Below are 22,672 nucleotides of genomic sequence, written 5' to 3'. Positions count from 1 at the left end.
TTAAATAAGATTACATCAGCAGTATTTTAAAGAGACCAAAGAGACTATGACAAAAGAGCTGTTGATTGTTATGACTTTAGTAATAATAATAAAAATAGACATTATACTGTACAACATGACACCATGTGAAAGTTTGAATATTTACAGTTGATACTGAACAATATAATATTAAATTACCACAAAATGGAACAAAAAATATATAAATGATGCACAGTTTAAACAATTACTTAGCAGATTTTATAATAATAGCCAGATACCTGAAATACCTGAATGAAAACATGTTAATACCACAAATGTTAAAAAGCAGAACAAATCATCTATTTCTTTGGCCTGATATTGATACACCCAAAATATAACCTATTACTGCCTTCTCCAATGCAGGCTTTAGGATCACAATGTTTGTTTCAAGTGACCTTGATCATTTAAAAGATTCAATGTTAATATCAAATAGTTTGGTTGTCAAGACACTATGCAATTGTTGATGTGTATATGCTAAAAAAAAAAATAATGGTAACACTTTAGTATGGGGAACAATTCTCATTTTGAACTTGTTGCTTATTAGCTTGCATATTGGCTGTTTATTAGTACTTAAAAAAAAGTCACATTTAAAGGATATACAGTACAGAAATAGGCAATATAGAAAATAAATGATGAAATCAGATCAATTAAATAAAATGTATAAAATAATAGAAAGGGTTAAGTATAAAGAAGCTCAAAAAGAAGTTGTGAATAAGAATGAATTAAATGCATCTGTTGTTTAAAGTAATATATGTTCTTTACCTTTTCAGTTGCACTGTTACTTCTAGTGGCCGGCTGTACAAGCTCTGACGTTCCCACGACTGTGAAGACTGTTCAACGGGGAGCGACCGTGAACGAACCCATTTTAAATGTTTCTGCACTGGATAAGCATGACCAGCTGATGGCGTTCCATGGAGAAGAATTAAGTGCTGAATATTTCTGTGATAACGGGACATGTCACAACCTCCCAAAACTGGTGTGCCAGTTTCAAATATACTCAGAGTTTTTATGTTTCACCATCCCGAATGTCAACGTCAGTAACTCTGGCACATACAAAGTCGTTCTCAATGGACATAAGGATGTCCGGACCTTGATTCTTAAAGTTGAAGGTCAGTATGTTACAGTAATATTGTCATTCCTGCACTTGTAACATGTTGGCCTTAGTTGTGTTCTTCATTTTTGCATTGGGTGACGACTAAACTAAAGCTGTCAAGAATATATGTTACTGTTCTCACTGCAAACAAAAATGCTGCATGACTAATCGGAGCTATTGAGGTATATCTGATGTCATGTGTGATCTACTTAAGTTGTGTTTTTTCCTGTTTTTTGCCTTTACAGAGGTTCCACAACATCCACAACAGTCCATCTTAACTTGGTTACTCCCTGTAGTTGCAGTATTTATACTAGCAGCTGTCCTCATCTTCTTGGTCATTCGTTTAAACTGCAAGGTAAGTCTCATAATATTTATATTGGGACATGTAATTAGGATTTAAAAAAAGATGTGTATATATAAATACAAAAAAGTCAATCAAAATCACCCATTAAAGAACTTTAATGAAATAATGAATGTTTCATTAATTCTGTGTTAAAGTCCTTAAAATATCTTGAATGTAACTCGACACCCTTGCCTCATTTAGTATACGTGGTTCTATGAATATGCAAATGAGCCCCGCCTCCACTCACTCACTCAGCTCAGAGATCCACTGGTTGACGATCACACGTTGATCTGATTGGTTACAAGGTAGTTTGTGACGTCAGAAACACCAGCGATTTCAAAGTGTGTTTTTGAGACTGTCTTTGGTTCACTGCAGTTTTAAGGAGAAAATACTCAGCAATGCTGTCGACTTATGAATTTACACATGATTTGTCATAAAGCGTATTAAAAACACCACATAGACACATAAACAACATTAAAAGCTGGATTTTCACCACAGGTGGGACTTTAGATTTATGAGGGAAAAATTTAGCAGAAAAGCCTATAATAGGGTATAAAATAAAATAAAACCTAGTTTTAACAACTTGCCCAATATAGTGTGACATCATGCTCAGTGTGTGTGTTACATTGCTTTTCCCGGGCAATAAATGTGTAGTAAAGACTTTAAGGTATCTAGATATAAATTGACATTAAAAAATAAACTACCTTGCAAACTATTCACGGGAGTAAAAAGTGTGACAACTATAAATACCATATTTTATTTATAGAAACCAAACCACACGTTCTTAACACAATAACATTTAGTTTTGAGGCGAACTGCACCTAAATTTATTTTTAGCATTAACAAGGTTACAATTCGCTACAGGTTTACATTCTGAAATTTTTGTGGTTTTGTTTTGTTTTACAGAAGTTGTTTGGCTTTCAGAGGACAGAAACGACTCCGATATAACATTCTTACATTGAGGATTAAGGGAAATGATGCTCGTCCGGACCATTCTCATCAAGATCCACAATTCATACTGTCAACCCTCCCGTTTTTCCCGGGATTTTCTCATATTTTACCTTGCTATCCCGCTATCATCCCGTTTAAATATGTTAAGCGGAAGTCCCGTCCTGCAGCATTTCATTGGTTAGGGTTACAATGACGGGTAGGTTTAGGGATCAAATTTTCCTTATTTTCAAATCCCAATGTTGACAGGTATGCCACAATTACAAGATGCACAGGAAAATGAGAAATAGGATACGAGGGATATAAGCTGGATCTTTCAAATGCTGTATTTAATCAGTAGGTTGTAGTCATGTAGCAAATAGATTTTTATAAACACACACACATTCATCCAGTTTAAAGGGATAATTCACCAATTAGCATTAAGTTTTGTATCAGTAGAAACCCGGTAGTATTTTCGAGTGACCGTTGGTGTCCTGAAAGGTTGGAGTTTTCCTCTTTTTTTTTTTTAAATTAAGGCATTAAGATCAATTTCCAAAAGATGATTTTTTATTCCTCTTTTTAGTCAACTTTAGCATGGACTCGTTCACTTATGCTAAGCACTGTATTTATAATAATATATTTATTTTTGCTAGGAATGTGCACTTCTGTTTCTTAAGCTTCCATGACACTTTTTAGAACGTAACAAATGTAGCGTCCTTCATCTCTTCATCTCGTCTCATCTGATTTTCTTTTCTTTTTTTATTTGGAACATAATGCATTTAGACCAACATTCTCATTTGAAGTACAAACAAAATTCTCCTAAAATATTTCTTCAGACTCTAAAGTCTGGTTGGATGAACCACATTTGAAGTTCTTGAAGAATAGGTGATATGCCTCTGCAAGTCAGTTTATTTCATGTGCCAAGTGCAATAATGCTGATCATTAACCGTTAGCAATCTTTAGTCTTCAACAAAACTACATTCAATATAAACCACAAATCTGCCTATAAGTGCCTGAAAGCTGTGTGTGGCCATTGCACAGGTGCTCTCAAATACTTTGTGGTGATATGACCCTTTTAAAGTCACATCTACATTGTTTTACATTATTACTAAAAACAATTGTAGTATTTTTTTCACAGAAACATTTAAAAGACTGTTACAACCTATAATTTCATATCAAGAGAGGCGTGTCTTAAATTTGGTGCTGCTTTGTAAAATATGAACCTTACTTTCCTACCCAAATGTGAAAAGTGGAAAGCATTAAAGTATTGAATGTATTTTTAAGTATTTGTAAGTATTTATAAAACCTTTCTTTATTTGTACACTTTAACTTGCTGTGTGTATTTTATATTTGGTAATATTTTACAATCAAGGTCAGACTGGAAGAATCCTATATAATATTATGATTGATATTATAATGATTTATTTTGTGCATAAAGAAGAGATTAGTAGAAGTGACTCTGTGAGAATGGCGATATGCATAGTCTGCCGGAAGACCTCTTTTCCACTGACTGAGCGCCGCTATCAGACTCAAGTCCTCTAAGACACTGGCTTCCTCCTGACCCACGGAAACACCAGAGGAGAGCAGAGCGACTGATCAAGATCCTTCGCCCACTTTTGTATTTCAGTAGTTCTCATGCCAGCCAACAAGGTTACGAAACCTCGCAGAGATCAAACCCACCAGTCGACCCGTCACTAAACCGGACTCAGAGTGTGGAGATTTTGTTTTGGTGTGACTTTGCTGTGCCATGAAATCAAGAGAAATTAATTAGGTAACTCATGCGCATCATCAAACTGATATATTTTGGTTACAAATTTGATCTGTTCTTCTTCAAATGATTATTTTGCTGAGAAATACAACAGATGTGCTGATATTTGTGGAAAAAATACAGTGTGATCCCATTGTCTCCTATAGTCACTGTATGTTTACAGTGTCTCTCATTAAATGACCGAACACATTCAACTACTAAAGGCATTTTGATACGAGTGAATTCTTGAGATTTAAAATGACTGGATTGCTGTATTATCAGATGGGCGTGTAAATCATGCTGTGTGAAGAGTCTATAACTGGCCAAACATATGTTTAGATTCCTAGACATTACAACAAGCTGAAAGAATATTAGTTAAGCTTTTTCTATAAGTCTTTGAAACACAGGCTTTATATTTATACAAACATAAACACACACACATACAGTATGTGTGTATTGTATTATCTGTGTTGACTAATTCAAACCTGACACACTGTTGAGCTGAGAAGCCATTTTGTCTACATTAAAGGAGAAGTTCACTTTTAAAATGAAAATTCTGTCATCATATACTCACCCTCATGTTGTTTCAAACCTGTATGAATTTCTTTCTTCTGATGAACAGAAAAGAAGATATTTAGAAGATTATCGGTAACCAGACAGTTTTTGGGTCCCAATGACTTCCATAGTAGGAAAAAAAATACTATGGAAGTCAATGGGACCCAAAAACTGTCTGGTTACTGATATTCTTCTAAAAATCTTCCTTTCTGTTCAGCAGAAGAAAGAAATTCATACAGCTTTGAAACAACATGAGGGTGAGTATATGATGACAGAATTTTCATTTTAAAAGTGAACTTCTCCTTTAACGCCCATGTCAAGCCTAGATAAAATGTTGCAGAAATCCTGCCATTTATTTTATTTTCTGGACCCAGTTTGCTTAAAAGACACAGGCAGCATTAAGATGTTTAACACAGCGTGGATTACTACTTAAGCATAAAGAATAAATTAATTCTCTTGGTAATATTTTGTTTGCAAATTCTTTATTCAGAGTCAACATGTGAGTTGTTGTCCTTTCATGCAAATGAGGGGAAACATCCACCACAACTGAATACAGAATATTTATTAAGACTTGAAATGCTAACAATACACGATAAACAATACAAAATAGAACATTCAGTGTTAAACCACCAGTGCTAGTTTTTGGTCAATGGTCCATAACGGGACTTGATTCGTCAGGACACCGGCTACTTTACATTACTCTGGCTGTTTTTGCACGCCGGAAATCATGGAGGGTTTCAGCAGAAAACCTGGTACAGGAAACATCCAGGTTTGAATCTGAAATCAGGTTTTCTGCTGAAGGAAGGTTTGCGCCTCACACAGAAAACACCCAGGTTTGAGGAGCTCTGACTCACTCTATCGTAAGACTGTAAAAAATTTCATCATAACACAGCCTTGCTCGATATGGCTATGGAGGCTGGGCTGAACTTTAGTAGCCTACCGGCTCTCGCTATCGGTCTAAACCAATCACATTCCGCTAGAGTACATGTATGCATATTCTTTATTCAGAGTCAACACGTGAGGAGTTGTCCTTTCATGCAAGTGAGGGGAAACATCCACCACAACTGAATTTTATTAAGACTTGAAATGCTTACAATACACGATAAACAATACAAAACAGAACATTCAGTGTTAAACCACCAGTGCTAGGTTTTGGTTAACGGTCCATAACGGGACTTGATACACCGGCTACTTTACATTACTCTGGCTGTTTTTGCACGCCGGAAGTCTCACATACAGACTGAGTGAGTCCAGAGAAGGGCTCTGGTGAGTCACAGCTCCTCAAAACTGGATATTTCCAGTGTAAGCGCAAATCAAGTTTCCTGCTAAATGTTTGAGGAGCTCTGACAGACATTCTCTGCTCTGACTCATTTGCCTTATATGGCTATCCGGAGGCGGGGCTCAAAGTCTCTCGCTATCTAGTACCCAATCAGATTCAGCTAGAATACATGCTGGTTTTATTTTGAGTGACTTTTAAAAGACAGACATCAACATCATCAGCGTGAGAGCATTGATGTAGATGGAGCGAGCTGTATAGTCCACCATGCTTCGTCAAGGTAAGACGTTAATATCAGAATTGCTCGACCAAGTCGTTTCAGATCAGAGCCTCTTGAGTCTTTCATTGGCATATTTCAAACACAAAAGCAGGGCATGTTGCAGAATCTGAAAGCCGACATTTCTTTTATACTCTATCTCGAGCCCATTTCACACAGATATTCCGGAAAATACACTAATAATGCGTACCGGTCCAGTATTTGTCCCGGGATCATTTGATTTGGGTTCATTCATTCACACTGCCAGTGTTTTTCTGGAATGCGTGCGTGCGTTCACACACATTCCGTAAAGACACTTGTAGATAGATAGTATTTATTTGAGGACAAGCCAACCTTTTACTGTCACCAGTAGAATCGCCATCGCCATGTATTGATGCATTAATTCAACACCATGAGAGTGAATTGCGGGAACAGCGATCAGGTAGACTTGTGTTCTCTCCTCTCCAAGTTTGATGTCAGCAAAGAACAGTAAGTTAAGTTGATGTGCATCTCTCTCTAGCCTGTGTCTTTCTAACCCAGTCTGTCTGTGTCTTGCTTGGTAATGCTGGCCACTTCCAGCGCTGTGTTCTGTGACTTTGTGCCTGAGAAAAAACGTGAAATACTATTTATTACTAAAAACTATTTATTACGTTTGATAAATGACAACGGTGTTTGTTTATAAACTGCAGCTCGGAAAAGATAACCGCGCCGCGCGTTAACATGCGTTCATATGCGCGTGCACGAAATGAAATGCGCACTTTCCAGCGAAACATCTGTGGGGACCAGTACAACATGTGGGCGTGATGGCACTCCTCATTATAGGCACACATACTTTTAAAACAAGACAATGATTATCTAGTCTCCAAGTCAGTTTAGTTAAAACTCTGCAATAAAGCAAGATTCAAAGTGTATTGTATTCCCATTTGCCACTGACTATTGATTTATAGGCTATTTTGCATTTAAAATGTTGATTGGCTGGACAGGTCAATATGGATGCACATCCCTCAGTAAATAACCATAAAGTATAAAATATTGCTTTTATCATTTAAAACACAGTGACATGCTATGGCAAGCCATTTTAGCTTTTATTCATTCACAGGATGCATTTTTGATATCAATAATTAAATTTGTACTATTTAAAATATGAATTCTTGATATTAAGAATGTACTTTTTCTATTAACAATGTCTATTTCTGATATCAGGAATTACATTTTCATAAGTACTAATTTAAGGAGGTAGGATTGTAGTGGGAGCACTGGGGTGTCAGGTGTGACTGTGTGGCAATGGCAAACGGTTTACATGGGTCAGGTAGGAGGGCCCCTTAACAGAATTTTGCTTAGGGCCCCAGGGAGGTCAGGATCGGCTCTGCTTGCAATGATGGAATGTTCAAATGTTTTTTTCTCTTTTCTTGAAAAAAAGAACAAATCTCTCTTTTTTTCTTCTTTTCTATTTACGTCTTTTTTTTAATGACGTAATTGAGACTGAACACATGAGAACTCATTGGAGTGGATAAAACACGCATCTGACAGAAGAACATCTGATTGTCTTGAGTTGTTCTAAGCCACATTATACTATATTGTATTTGTAATGACTGTACTGTATATATACTGTATATGTTAATTATTTTTTATAAAATGTCGATGGTTTGTCTAGATAAGACTCTTATTCCTCGTCTGGGATCATGTAGAGACTTTGAAGCTGCATGGAAACTTAAATTTGGACCTTCAACCCGTTGGACCCCATTGAAGTCCATTATATGGAAATATATCCTCAAAAACCTTAATTTCTTTTCGACTGACGAAAGAAAGACATGAACATCTTGGATGACGTGGGGGAGAGTAAATTATCAGGAAATTTTCATTCTGAAGTGAACTAATCCTTTAAATTCATCTGTTGTTTAAAGTAATATATGTTCTATATCTTTTCAGCTGCACTGTTACTCTTTCTGGCCGGCTGTACAAGCTCTGATGTTCCCACGACTGAGAAGACTGTTCAACGGGGAGCGACTGTGAATGAACCCGTTTTAAGTGTTTCTACGCTGGATAAGCATGACCAGCTGATGGCGTACTATGAAGAAGAATTAAGTGCTCAATATTTCTGTGATAACGGGACATGTAACAACAACCCAGAATTGGTGTGCCAGTTTCAAGTTTCCTCAGAGTATTTGTGTCTCATCATCCCGAATGTCAACGTCAGTAACTCTGGCACATACAAAGTCGTTCACAATGGATTAGAGGATGTCCTGAACTTGAAGCTTAATGTTGAAGGTCAGTATGTTACAGTAATATTGTCATTCCTGCACTTGTAACATGTTGGCCTTAGTTGTGTCCTTCATTTTTATATTTGGTGACGACTAAACTAAAGGTGTCCTGTTTTTGCCATCCTTTACAGAGGTTCAACAACGGTCAATCGCACCCCCGGTAACTGCAGGACCTGTAGTTCAGCTCGTTGGCCTCTTCTTGGTCATTTGTTCAATCTAGGTAAGTCTTACGATATTCATGTTGGGACATGTACTTAGGATTATTATTATTTTTTTATAACTATGCACAAATAAATTAAATCAAAATCAGTTTACACATAGATCACCCTTGAAAGATAACTGTGGTATTTTGGCATACATATTTTACATTCACCCTGGCGTACATTAAGGCACTATATAATCAAGGTGGATTTGATCTGAAAATGTTAACTGTTCTCGGGACACAGTCAAGGTGTCGAGTGTTTTAATTTTTTAGGCTTTTTACAATACAAAGTGCAGTTTATTATTACCATATTTGGAGGACAAAAGCAATGGTTTGAGATATTTCTGCATGTCACCTTTTACATTTTGTTGTTTCATTAATTGTGTTAAATTGAGGAAAGCCTATAACAGGCTTTTAAATGACCCGGTCCGTTGTAATAACAAGCCCAATTTAGTTGACATAATACTCAGTGTGTGTGTTACATTGCTTTTCCTGGGCAATAAATGTGTAGTAAAGACTTTAAGGTATCTAGATATAAATTGACAAAAATAAACTACCTTGCAAACTATTCACTGAAGTAAAAAGTGTGACAACTATAAATACCATATTTTATTTATAGAAACCAAACCACACATGTTCTTAACACAATAACATTTAGTTTTGAGGTGAACTGCACTTCAATTTAATTTTAGCATTAACAAGGTTACAATTCACTACAGGTTTACATTCTGTAATTGTGGTTTTGTTCTGTTTTGTTTTACAGAAGTTCGGCTTTCAGAGGACAGAAACGACTCCGATATAACATTCTTACATTGAGGATTAAGGGAAATGATGCTCGTCCGGACCATTCTCATCAAGGTCCACAACTACAAGATGCACAGGAAAATTAGTAATAAGAGATGAGGGATACAAACTGGACCTTTCAAATGCTGTATTTAATCAGAAGGTTGTAGTCATGTAAATAGATTTATTTATAAAAACACACACAATCATCCATTTAAGTGGCTCTTGAAAAAGAAGCACACGTCTACCAAAATCTATAGGCGCGTAGTGTTTCTTTACAAAGGGATATCGCGACTAATGTCCCGGCAGCAGAATACAGCATTTTTTAATCGTTTTCATGAATCCGTGTGAACGGCGATCGTTTCAACACATTGTCATCTGTAAGCTTTATAATTCTCTCTCTCTCTCTCCTTCAGCTGCTCCCTTAAACACTTACAGTATATATATAATCATATATTTATTTTTGCCAGAAAATTTGCACTTCTATTTCATAACCTGAAATAAGCTGAAGGAAATGGCTTCTCACTTTTTAGAACTTATCAAATTAAGCACACTTCATCTCATTTGATTTGATTTGATTTGATTTTAAACAATGCAATTAGACCAAAGATTGATCTTAAATGCATACATTATCATTTCCATGTTACAGCCTACTATATACACAATATAATTTGAAGTTCAAACTAAATTCTCCTAAAACATTTCTTCAGACTCTAAATTCTGATTGGATGAACCACATTTGAATAAATAATGACAGAATTTTCATTTTTGGGCGAACTATCCCTTTAACCGTTAGCAATCTTTAGTCTACAACAAAACTGCATTCAATATAAACTACAAATCTGCCTATAAGTGCCTGAAAGCTGTGTGTGGCCATTGCACAGGTGCTCTTAAATATTTGTGGTGATATGACCCTTTTAAAGTCAAATCTCCTTTTTTCTACATTATTATTAAAAACAATTGTAGTATTTTTTCACAATGAAACATTTAAAAGACTGTTACAACATACAATTTCATATCAAGAGAGGCGTGTCTTAAATTTGATGCTGCTTTGTAAAATATGAGCCTTACTTTCCTACCAAACAAAGTGTGAAAACCATTAAAGTATTGAATGTATTTTTAAGTATTTGCTTGTAAAAAAAATTTCTACGCCCCTTTTTTCAGTGCAATATGCACATAATAAACTGCTTATTTATAAAACCTTTCTTTATTTGTACACTTTAACTTGCTGTGTGTATTTTATATTTTGAAATATTTTACAATCAAGGTCAGACTGGAAGAATCCTATATAATATTATGATTGATATTATAATGATTTATTTTGTGCATAAAGAAGAGCTTAGTAGAAGTGATATGCATATGCATAAATATGCATCGCTTAAATATGCATTGCTTGAAATAAGAATACACTGATCACGTGATTTCGCACAGATTTGTATCATCATCATCATCATCATCACACAGTAGATCGATCTCCTCTTCGGGATGTGAAACATCTTCAAGTTCAAGTTCAAGAGTCTTTATTGTCATTTATGCTCACACATAACGAAATTTTGTATGAGACTCCCGGCTTTAAACATTATCAAGAGCAGAAAATAACACAAGCAATTATATAAACACAAGCAATTATATAAACACAAGCAATTATAAACCAAACTTTTAAATAGAAATATAAAATAGAAATAGAAATGTCGACTCTAAACACCTCAAGTAAAAACTGGGCACTGGGATACATTGTATGTACATAAAAGAAATAAATAATTTAAATAGCAGCAGAGTGAATATAAACTAGAGTGTAAATGTAAATAAAGTCAAATAAAATAAAAAACGAAATGCGGCAATGCAAAACAGTCAGAGTTATGTATTCAATATCCTTTTGCATCAGTAGGGGTAGGTGTGCATGTGAGCAAGTGAGTGTGTGGCTGTGTAAGGAAATTGCATGTGTGTATGGCTTTCACAGCTCTGGGGAAAAAGCTGTTTTTGAGTCTGGTTGTGGTGGTCTTGATGTTTCTGTACCGCTTTCCTGAATGAAGCGGTACAAACAGTCCATTTCCCGGGTGGATGGGATCCGCCACGATGCGGCTGGCCTTCTTCTTGACCCAGACAGCATATATTGTGTCCAGATCTGGTAGATGGCAGTCCACAATCCTCTGAGCAGTTCTCACCACCTGGGCCAAGTCCTTTCTTTCCTTTGCGGTGCAGCTACCATACCACACCGTTGCATTAAAACAGAGTATGCTTTCTATTGTAGCACTGTAAAAGTTCTTGAGCAGCTGAGAGGAGAGTCCAGTACGTTTTAACTTCCTGAGGAAGAAAAGCCGTTATTGCGCCTTTTTCACCAGGTGTGATGTGTGTTGACATCTTATGTGATCAACCAGAAAGACGACAGTGGCAATCCCCACCAGACCAGACAGAACCAGTCTGACCTGAACCTCTGCCTCACCACCACAGCTCCCCACAGAGTCTGAGATTCAGGAGAAACACACACAGGCAGGGTGTTATTCATAAACCTAGATCTACACATAAGTGCCTTTGTCTTTGTGGAAACACAAGCAAATGTCATTGTGTCAAAAAGTTGATTGTACCTTGTAAATCATATATCTGATTTATATATGATGACAATGAGGATGAGTGTTAAAGCTTTTCTTCAGGAAAGGCGTATCAACTCAGTGACATGATCTGTCAACTGCTATTCGAGAAAGTTGGAAGCATGGGGAATATTGTTTTTCATTAGTAAAGTCGATGCCTCAAATAATTCAGGCTGTCATAAAAGTCAGAGGAGGAGCAATAAAGTACTAACTGTGTTTTTTTGTTGATGATTCAGTTTTTTTCCTCAACATTAAGTGATTCCATCCTTTTTTTTCTCTACTTGATCTGGGAAAAGACATGCCATTAATAATATTAAAGTAAGTGATTTTGTTTAAGATGTGTTTTATGAAGCCAGAATGTTCAGCTATTGAGCAAAACCTTTTTGTGTGCGGCAGATATCAGTGATTTTTGTTTGTTTGCTATAAGGTAAAAAGCTGGGTGAACGTCCTCTGAGCAAGGTGATACCATACTTTCTGCCAGAGGTTGTATTATTCTTATTAACTAATTCAAATCTGAATATCTGGCTCATTGTTAAGCTGAGAAGCCATTGTGTCTACATTAATGCCCATGTCTATATCAAATTTTGCAGAGAAGAGAAGACGAGGGGGCACCACAACAAACAATTCTTCACACATCCGTATTGTGTTTGCAGGAGACACGTGGAGTGTGACCTATTTTCTTTTTTTCTTTCTTCTTTACTGTCTGTGAGTGTGACTCATAGTCTCATGACTTCGCAGTTTAGGCAGAGCATGAAAGATCCTCACGAGCGAGGTGTGTCTGGAATCGATTCCGGGAGCTCAGAGCCATAGAGAGAAATAGAATTCCTAGGCGATTTCCTAGGCAGATATTGACTTGGGACTATATTAGGGGGAAGCACAGGCGAAGCACTGCTACTTGGGCGCAGAGATATCACGCCCATGTAGCAGTGCTTCGCCTGTGCTTCCCCCTAATATAGTCCTTAATATATAAGTCAATATCTGCCTAGGAAATTGCCTAGTGTTAATCTGCATCGCTATTTGTACTCGTTGTGAATACGCAGGCCACAAGAAGTAATTAGGTGGAGTTTTTTATTTTTTATATCACTTTTACTCAGGACATGCTAGCTGGCAACAAAGGATTCCATTCATTGTGCTAAGCTAAGCTAGCGCCAACCCTGTCAAACTAAAACAATGCATGCACTGAGACAAAAATGCATTTGCCCACCTATCTAAATGTAGGAAAGAAGGTGAATAAGCCCTATTTCAAAAAACGGTGGAGTGTTCCTTTAAATAAGATTACATCACCAGTATTTTAAACATTCCAGAGAATATATGATAAAAGACAGCTGTTGATTGTTATGACTTTAGTAATAATAATAAAAAATAGACATTATACTGTACAACATGACACCACTATGAAAGTTTGAATATTTACAGTTGATACTGAACAATATAATATATGTTAAATTACCACAAAATGGAACAAAAAATATATAAATGATGCACAGTTTGAACAATTACTTAGCGGATTATATAATATTAGCCAGATACCTGCTTTGTACCTCTGTTCGGCAGTAGATCATTAGATTCATTTTTATCTCTTATCTCACGCTCAAGAAATGTATGTATGACCTGCATAAATGTCAACTCAAAATAATCACATAATCATCCCTGAGGATCATGCACTGAAGAACCTGTCAATTACCTCAACCTCAGCAATTTCAGTGTACAGATGAACTGAACCAATGTCCAAAAGCCCCCTGAATGTTCACACCACCCTTTAGTCTTCATGCTATGACATGCACCCAATGAGAATAAATCAAAATAATGTAAACAAAAATGAAAACACCACAAATGTTAAAAAGCAGAACAAATCATCTATTACTTTGGCCTGATATTGATAGACACAAAATATAACCTATTACTGCCTTCTCCAATGCAGGCTTTAGGATCACAATGTTTGTTTCAAGTGACCTTGATCATTTAAAAGATTCAATGTTAATATCAAATAGTTTGGTTGTCAAGACACTATGCAATTGTTGATGTGTATATGCTAAAAAAAAATAATGGTAACACTTTAGTATGGGGAACAATTCTCATTTTGAACTTGTTGCTTATTAGCTTGCATATTGGCTGTTTATTAGTACTTATAAACCACATATCAATGCCTTATTCTACATCCATTAATCCACCCATAATAATACATAAACTTTACAACAATATGTTTATTCCCATGGTATCCGCAATTCCACATACCGTGATTTGACTGATTTCAGCCGTAGAAATTCAGGGACACTTTTCGCCACCCTAAGTATTGGTCATTGATTTTTTTAAAAGGCAAAAAAAAAAACACACAAAAAATCACATTTAAGGGATATACAGTACAGAAATGGGCAATATAGAAAATAAATGATGAAATCAGGTCAATTGAGTAAAATGTATAAAATAATAGAAAGGGTTAAGTATAAAAAAGCTCAAAAAGAAGTTGTGAATAAGAATGAATTAAATGCATCTGTTGTTTAAAGTAATATATGTTCTTTACCTTTTCAGCTGCACTGTTACTTGCACTGGGCGGCTGTGCAAGCTCTGACGTTCCCACGACTGAGAAGACTGTCCAACGGGGAGCGACCGTGAACGAACCCATTTTAAACATTTCTGCACTGGATAAGCATGACCAGCTGATGGCGTTCCATGGAGAAGAATTAAGTGCTGAATATTTCTGTGATAACGGGACATGTCACAACCTCCCAAAACTGGTGTGCCAGTTTCAAATATACTCAGAGTTTTTATGTTTCACCATCCCGAATGTCAACGTCAGTAACTCTGGCACATACACAGTCGTTCTCAATGGACATAAGGATGTCCGGACCTTGATTCTTAATGTTGAAGGTTAGTATGTTACAGTAATATTGTCATTCCTGCACTTGTAACATGTTGGCCTTAGTTGTGTTCTTCATTTTTACATTGGGTGACGACTAAACTAAAGCTGTCAAGAATATATGTTACTGTCCTCACTGCAAACAAAAATGCTGTACGACTAATCGGAGCTATTGAGGTATATCTGATGTCATGTGTGATCTACTTAAGTTGTGTTTTTTCCTGTGTTTGCCTTTACAGAGGTTCCACAACATCCACAACAGTCCATCTTAACTTGGTTACTCCCTGTAGTTGCAGTATTTATACTAGCAGCTGTCCTCTTCTTCTTGGCCATTCGTTTAAACTGCAAGGTAAGTCTCATAATATTTATATTGGGACATGTAATTAGGATTTAAAAAAAGATGTGTGTGTATATATATATATATATTTGATTTTGATTGACAAAAAAGTCAATTAAAATCACCCATTAAAGAACTTTAAAGGAACACTCCACCGTTTTTTGAAATAGGGCTTATTCACCTTCTTTCCTACATTTAGATAGGTGGGTAAATGGATTTTTGTCTCAGTGCATGCATTGTTTTAGTTTGACAGGGTCGGCGCTAGCTTAGCTTAGCATAATGAATGGAATCCTCTGTTGCCAGCTAGCATGGCCTGAGTAAAAGTGATATAAAAAATAAAATAAAAAACACCTAATTACTTCTTGTGGCCTGCGTATTCACAACGAGTACAAATAGCGATGCAGATTAACACTAGGCGATTTCCTATGCAGATATTTACTTGGGACTATATTAGGGGGAAGCACAGGCGAAGCACTGCTACTTGGGCGCAGAGATATCATGCCCAAGTAGCAGTGCTTCGCCTGTGCTTCCCCCTAATATAGTCCTTAATATATAAATCAATATCTGCCTAGGAAATCGCCTAGTGTTAATCTGCATCGCTATTTGTACTCGTTGTGAATATGCAGGCCACAAGAAGTAATTAGGTGGGTTTTTTATATTTTTTATATCACTTTTACTCAGGACATGCTAGCTGGCAACAAAGGATTCCATTCATTATGCTAAGCTAAGATAGCGCCGACCCTGTCAAACTAAAACAATGCATGCACTGAGACAAAAATGCATTTGCCCACCTATCTAAATGTAGAAAAAGAAGGTGAATAAGCCCTATTTCAAAAAACGGTGGAGTGTTCCTTTAATGAAATAATGAATGTTTCATTAATTCTGTGTTAAAGTCCCTCTGAAGTCAATATTATATCATTTAAAACTCATCTTTGATCACCAAAATGACATTTAAATTTAAATATTTAACTGTGTGAAAAAAAATTGTCTTAAAATATCTTGAATGTAACTCGACACCCTTGCCTCATTTAGTATACTCGGTTCTATGAATATGCAAATGAGCCCCGCCTCCACTCACTCACTCAGCTCAGAGATCCACTGGTTGACGATCACACGTTGATCTGATTGGTTTACAAGGTAGTTTGTGACGTCAGAAACACCAGCGATTTCAAAGCGTGTTTTTGAGACTGTCTTTGGTTCACTGCAGTTTTAAGGAGAAAATACTCAGCAATGCTGTCGACTTATGAATTTACACATGGTTTGTCTTAAAGCGTATTAAAAACACCACATAGACACATAAACAACATTAAAAGCTGGATTTTCACCACAGGGGGACTTTAGATTAATGAGGGAAAAATTTAGCAGAAAAGCCTATAATAGGGTATAAAATAAAATAAAACCTATAAGTTTGTTTTAACAACTTGCCCAATATAGTGTGACATCAGTGTGTGTGTGTTACATTGCTTTTCCCGGGCAATAAATGTGTAGTAAAGACTTTAAGGTATCTAGATATAAATTGACATTAAAAAATAAACTACCTTGCAAACTATTCACGGGAGTAAAAAGTGTGAGAACTGTAAATACCATATTTTATTTATAGAAACCAAACCACACATGTTCTTAACACAATAACATTTAGTTTTGAGGCGAACTGCACCTAAATTTATTTTTAGCATTAACAAGGTTACAATTCACTACAGGTTTACATTCTGTAATTGTGGTTTTGTTTTGTTTTGTTTTGTTTTGTTTTACAGAAGTTCGGCTTTCAGAGGACAGAAACGACTCCGATATAACATGCTTACATTGAGGATTAAGGGAAATGATGCTCGTCCGGACCTTCTCATCAAGGTCCACAATTCATACCTGTCAACCCTCCTGTTTTTCCCGGGATTTTCTCATATTTTACCTTGCTATCCCGCTATCATCCCGTTTAAATATTTTGCCGTATTTCTCCCGTATTCTTAATCTTTCTATAAAAAAAAAAAAACTGCCCCCAAACCTGTTAAGCGGAAGTCCCGTCTTGCAGCATTTCATTGGTTAGGGTTACAATGACGGGTAGGTTTAGGGATCAAATTTTCCTTATTTTTTAAATCCCAATGTTGACAGGTATGCCACAATTACAAGATGCACAGGAAAATGAGAAATAGGATACGAGGGATAAAAGCTGGACCTTTCAAATGCTGTATTTAATCAGTAGGTTGTAGTCATGTAGCAAATAGATTTTTATAAACACACAATCATCCAGTTTAAAGGGATAATTCACCGATTAGCATTGATTTGTATCAGTAGAAACCCGGTAGTGTTTTCGAGTGACCATGCTTCCCTCCCTCATGTCCCCCTGAGAAGAGAGATTTCTGTATTGTGTGTCTGGAGAAAAACCTCAGATGACGCAAAAATGTCATTTAGCTCGTTATCTGAGGCCCCACATCATCACATACCCTTCACGTTTGTTTTATTTCAGTTAGCTAATAGCTGGTTTGATTTGCAATGAGAGATGATCTTATGGAAAGTGCCTTCACCATACCTAGAGATTGGCATGGGGTACTTTCCATGTGATGGAAATGATGTGATGATGTGGGGCTATTTTAATTCCAGAGGCCAAGGGAACTTCATCAGGATGCATAGTATCCTGGATCCATATGCACCCTTTATTGTAAGGAAGGCCTTTATTTATTTATTTATTTATTTATTTACGATACATTATTAATTCACTAAGAAAATTGGTGTCCTTAAAGGTTGGAGTTTTCCTCATTTTTTTTAAATTAAGGCATTAAGATTAATTTCCAAATGATGATTTTTTAATTCCTCTTTTAGTCAACTTTAGCATGGGCTGGTTCACATATGCTAAGCACTGCATGTATAATAATATATTTATTTTTGCTAGGAATGTGCACTTCTGTTTCTTAAGCTTCCATGACACTTTTTAGAACGTAACAAATGTAGCGTCCTTCATCTCTTCTCATTTGATTTGATTTGATTTTTTAATTTTATTTGGAACATAATGCATTAAGACCAAATGTCACAGCATAATATATACACATTCTCATTTGAAGTTCAAACAAAATTCTCCTAAAACATTTCTTTAGACTCTAAAGTCTAGTTGGATGAACCACATTTGAAGTTCTTGTAGAATAGTTGATATGCCTCTGCAAGTCAGTTTATTTCATGTGCCAAGCTGCAATAATGCTGATCATTAACCGTTAGCAATCTTTAGTCTACAACAAAACTACACTCAATATAAACCACAAATCTGCTTATAAGTGCCTGAAAGTTGTATGTGGCCATTGCACAGGCGCTCTCAAATATATTTATATAAAAATATTTTTTTCACAGAAACATTTAAAAGACTGTTACAACATACAATTTCATATCAAGAGAGGTGTGTCTTAAATTTGGTGTTGCTTTGTAAAATATGAACCTTACTTTCCTACCCAAACAAAGTGTGAAAACCATTAAAGTATTGAATGTATTTTTAAGTATTTGATTGTAAAAATGGTTTCTACCCCACTTTTTTCAGTGCAATAAACTGTTTTTTTAATAAAACCTTTCTTTATTTGTGTACACTTTAACTTCCTGTGTGTATTTTATATTTTAAATTATTTTACAATCAAGGTCAGACTGGAAGAATCCTATATAATATTATGATTGATATTATAATGATTTATTTTGTGCATAAAGAAGAGATTAGTAGAAGTGACTCTGTGAGAATGGCGATATGCATAGAATACACTGATCAAGAATACACAGAAGAATACATCATATTCAAGAATCAAGAATTCTATATGAATCATATTCAATTCTACATCAAGAATACACTGATCACGTGATTTCGCACAGATTTGTGTCGTCATCATCATCATCATCATCACACGGAAGATCGATCTCCTCTTCGGGATGTGCAACATCTTATATGATCAACCAGAAAGACGACAGTGGCAATCCCCACCAGACCAGACAGAACCAGTCTGACCAGAACCTCTGCCTCACCACCACAGCTCCCCACAGAGTCTGAGATTCAGGAAAAACACACACAGGCAGGGTGTTATTCATAAACCTAACTCTACACATAAGACACAAGCAAATGTCATTGTGTCAAAAAGCTGATTGACCTTGATGATTAGGGTAGAACTCGTGTGTTTGTGTATGGGTGTTGCTGTTGCTCGCCTGTGATCCCTGTAATGATCCCTGTGATGTTCCTGGTGGACAGTTATAGTTGTTTTAAAAGAACTGTCTGTCACTTCGTCCTAACTATTAGTGATGACAGGCGCTTTCGAAACACTGCTTAATGGGGAAACGGAGAAACGGATCTTTTGTTTCGATTCAGTGATTCGGAGCTTCAATCTCGTCAGGTGATTTCAGCAAACGAGGCTTCGTTACGTCATAATGTTTCGAACCATTTCGAAGCATTTTAAAATTCTGAAGGTTTGGCGCTAGATGACGTTGAGTGATCGTCTCGTAGATTAATTTTTTGTATCATTTTGATTAATTTTAATACTTACAAAAAATAAAGTGATTGTCAAGCCCTGACTAATAATAACACAAATCAAGGACTACAATTTAATGATTTAATATATAAACATATTGAATGGTATTTAATTATGTGTATATTACATTTAATAGCATTTGCAATTAGTTTTTAAAAAGTGCCATTACTCATTATACATGTTTGTACTGAGTTTTCGTTGCATTTACATTGGCGGCACCTGCTGGTCAAACCAGTTTCGAAACAGTGATTCAGAGCTTCGAAAAATCCTCATCACTAGTCCTCATAACTAGGTGCAATCTGTCAAGTTTGCGTGTTATAAGTAATTTTTCTGTCCCCATTGAAAGCCAGACAAATCACAACTAAGTATTAAATGTTTAATGTTGAAATAATCCGGAAATTACCTTAACTGAAGTGTTGTTGTTTTTCACTTTGTATATTTAAGTTATGTTTCTAGTCTTATTGTGATTCACCAGTGCAAGATGTTTCAAAGAAAATGTTGTACACTTAGTGCCCTGAACCCCTCCTGACTTGAATATCAGTAATCATGACGCCAATTTCAGATGATATTTGTATGTTCATTACAAAAAGACAGATATAAACAGAGACAGACCTGTAGATTGGTGCACACTATCTCCTGTAGATGTGTGTACACTAACTCCTGTAGATGTGTGTACAGTATCTCCTGTAAATGTGTGTACAGTAACTGCTGAGCTGCTGCTGATGGCAGGAACAGTGACTGGTGCTTTAGGACGAGAAGAAACATGTACTTCACCAATTTTACACTGAAACATATATCATGATACCATTTGAGATCCTGTCCTATGCAGTTATTATCCTGAATGCTTTGATCCCATATTATTAGTTATTTTTCCATATTGACTGCAGTTGTAACTTACCATAAACTTCCACTTCGTATGTCTGCACTGTGACCTTTTTATTAACAATTATTACTGCTTTATACAGCCCAGATTCATTAGTCCTGATGTCTGAGATGGTTAAAATGCCTGTGTCTCGGGCTAGCTGTACTCTGCCAGTGAGTCTCTTGTCATAATGTGTGTAAATTTTCCCTTGATGCATCTGTGCAACACGAGTACTTTGTCTGTCGCTCTCAAACGTCCACAATATCTGAACGTCTCCGTTTAGATCATGAAGTCCCGGATGCAGATTGAGGAAACCTCCCTCCTTCACTTTCACTGTTTCAATGTCATCAATCTCTCCACCCACTGAAACAATATGAAAACAGGTTAAATATACAGGTAAACAAGCAGAGGAATAGCCTATAATGAGGCCTGTTACTTCCAACAAATGGTCGGGTAACTTTATGAGAAAAGTCTTGATCGTTAGATTGCCACATCTGTAAAAAACAATAACCATTCTGTTAATTTTAAGTGTCATTTACATTTGTGTTTAGAAAGTGAAAGCTAGAGAAGATGAGAAATTGAGAGAAAGTTGTTTTTTTGGTGACTCTCAGTGCATTGGTTTAAGGGTGTAAAATACATTAAAATATCTATCAGAGAAGCTCAATAAGATCTGATACTAAGGATTTTAAACAAAAAATTCAAACAATACAATGTGTAATGCTGTGAGAAATATATTTTCTTTTCTGTACATTTTTTTCATGCATAATATACTTTACGTATCTCAGATAACCCTGCCATTTTAACCCAGCAAAATAAGTTATGCAATTTTCTTTTTCTTTTTTTACTGCAACACTAGCAGACCCAGTTTGTGGTTTGACTGAAAGCGATCTGAAGAGTGGAAAAGGAAGTTGGTCATTTTTAGGTGTTCAAACAATAATGGATGGAAATAACCTGCCCCTAACCAGAAAGTGTTTCTTTGAAATTGAATTATGGCATGACACATTTTCTGTTAACATCAGCTACGCTCACAGCAAGTCATGTTAAGTGTTTGCTCGCTTATACTCCTGTGCCAATATAAGATGAATTGCAACTTTTATTTGTGTGCAATTGCAAGTTTTATCTGACATTTAATGTGAGCATTGTTTTCTTGGAAAAAAAAGTTTATTGCAAACTATTCACAGCATGTGTAACACAAGATTATACACATCAGTAAATAAATATGTTACAATAAGTTACTAGATGAGGGAATACTAAAAAAAAATTATAAAATAAAATAAAAACACCTTACCCTGTCGCACACTGATGAAACCCAAGACAAGAGCCAGAATACTGATGGACATTTTCAAGGAGAATCAAACATTCAGCGCTGCGACTGGAGCTCAAGTGATGAACTTTATGTAAAGATATTCTCTCTCGATCATCAAGAGGAAGTGAGCCCTGTCTGGCAGTCATGAGATGGTACAAGTGTTTTTCTGAAACCTTACACAACACACCTGTTCCAGTATCAAATAACATCCAATTCTGCACCAGTGGCCATCAAGATATTGAGACAAGACCCTCACCAAGACTTAAGAGTCCAGATTCACAGTCCTGATGTCTGTGATGGTTAAAATGTCCATTTCTTGGTCCAAGTCATAATGCGTGTGAATTCTCCCCTGATGCATCTGTGCAACACAAGTACTTTGACTGCTGCATATAAAAGTCCACAGTATCTGAACGTCTCCAGATCATCGACTGCAGAATGCAGATTGAGGAAACCGCTCTCCTTCACTTTAACCATTGCAGTGTCATTCACACCTCTCCACCCACTGAAACAGGTTACATAAGAAAACAAACCCTGGTTACAGCCAGTTATCGTACAGTTAACAAATCATACGAGAAAGAACCAAAAGTGTTAGACGTAATGATCAAGTGAATCTCGACTATCAACTCGTCAACTAGTTTTCAGGTTTTAAATTGGACATCTAATGACAACTGAACACACTGCGAGAATTGTTAGTTTTTCAATTAAATAAACCATGTTTTTCTCACTGCAAGTGGACCTTTATTTAATGTAGTCTGGGTTATATATATATAGTTCATG

General features: G+C 36.1%; 3 protein-coding genes across 8 annotated transcripts in view; 2 read left to right on the top strand and 1 right to left on the bottom strand.

The window, feature by feature from the left end:
• The window catches only part of LOC311072984 (uncharacterized protein), a 1,552,487-nt gene extending 1,541,821 nt beyond the window's left edge, over positions 1 to 10,666 (top strand). Inside the window, exons 1-4 of one of the 5 annotated variants that reach the window (XM_084098378.1) lie at positions 5,893 to 6,239; positions 8,145 to 8,483; positions 8,608 to 8,696; positions 9,442 to 10,666. In XM_084098378.1, the coding sequence (XP_083954504.1) occupies positions 6,227 to 6,239; positions 8,145 to 8,483; positions 8,608 to 8,696 (441 nt within the window). In that variant the 5' untranslated portion in view covers positions 5,893 to 6,226 and the 3' untranslated portion in view covers positions 9,442 to 10,666. Of the gene's footprint in view, positions 1 to 788; positions 1,128 to 1,356; positions 1,467 to 2,360; positions 4,650 to 5,892; positions 6,240 to 6,601; positions 6,705 to 8,144; positions 8,484 to 8,607; positions 8,697 to 9,441 lie in introns of those variants that run through there. The other 4 variants (XM_084098377.1, XR_014604086.1, XM_084098375.1 and 1 more) reach the window with 4 other exon arrangements.
• On the bottom strand, positions 10,102 to 22,327 carry LOC311072977 (uncharacterized protein). 2 transcript variants are annotated; one of them, XR_014604085.1, is made up of 5 exons: positions 21,878 to 22,327; positions 20,626 to 20,952; positions 20,340 to 20,471; positions 18,357 to 19,251; positions 10,102 to 10,172 (listed from the first exon to the last, which is right to left on the bottom strand). XR_014604085.1 is itself a non-coding variant. In XM_084098365.1 (4 exons), the coding sequence occupies exons 1-4, from the start codon at positions 21,927 to 21,929 to the stop codon at positions 19,109 to 19,111; spliced, it is 654 nt and encodes a 217-aa protein (XP_083954491.1). In that variant the 5' UTR covers positions 21,930 to 22,327; the 3' UTR covers positions 18,947 to 19,108. The 2 variants fall into 2 exon arrangements, 1 of the variants encoding a protein (XP_083954491.1); XM_084098365.1 differs by lacking the exon at positions 10,102 to 10,172 and having other exon boundaries at positions 18,947 to 19,251.
• LOC311072992 (uncharacterized protein) lies at positions 14,592 to 18,801 on the top strand. Its single transcript, XM_084098387.1, has 3 exons — positions 14,592 to 14,917; positions 15,146 to 15,255; positions 16,998 to 18,801. The coding sequence occupies exons 1-3, from the start codon at positions 14,710 to 14,712 to the stop codon at positions 17,034 to 17,036; spliced, it is 357 nt and encodes a 118-aa protein (XP_083954513.1). The 5' UTR covers positions 14,592 to 14,709; the 3' UTR covers positions 17,037 to 18,801.
• Positions 22,328 to 22,672: the final 345 nt, after the last annotated feature.

The sequence above is a fragment of the Abramis brama genome (genome assembly GCF_963993115.1).
Source record: "Abramis brama genome assembly, chromosome: 22".
Classification (NCBI taxonomy): Eukaryota; Metazoa; Chordata; class Actinopteri; order Cypriniformes; family Leuciscidae; genus Abramis; species Abramis brama.
Note: the sequence above shows the minus strand (reverse complement) of the source record. Positions and strands in the feature narration are given on the sequence as shown.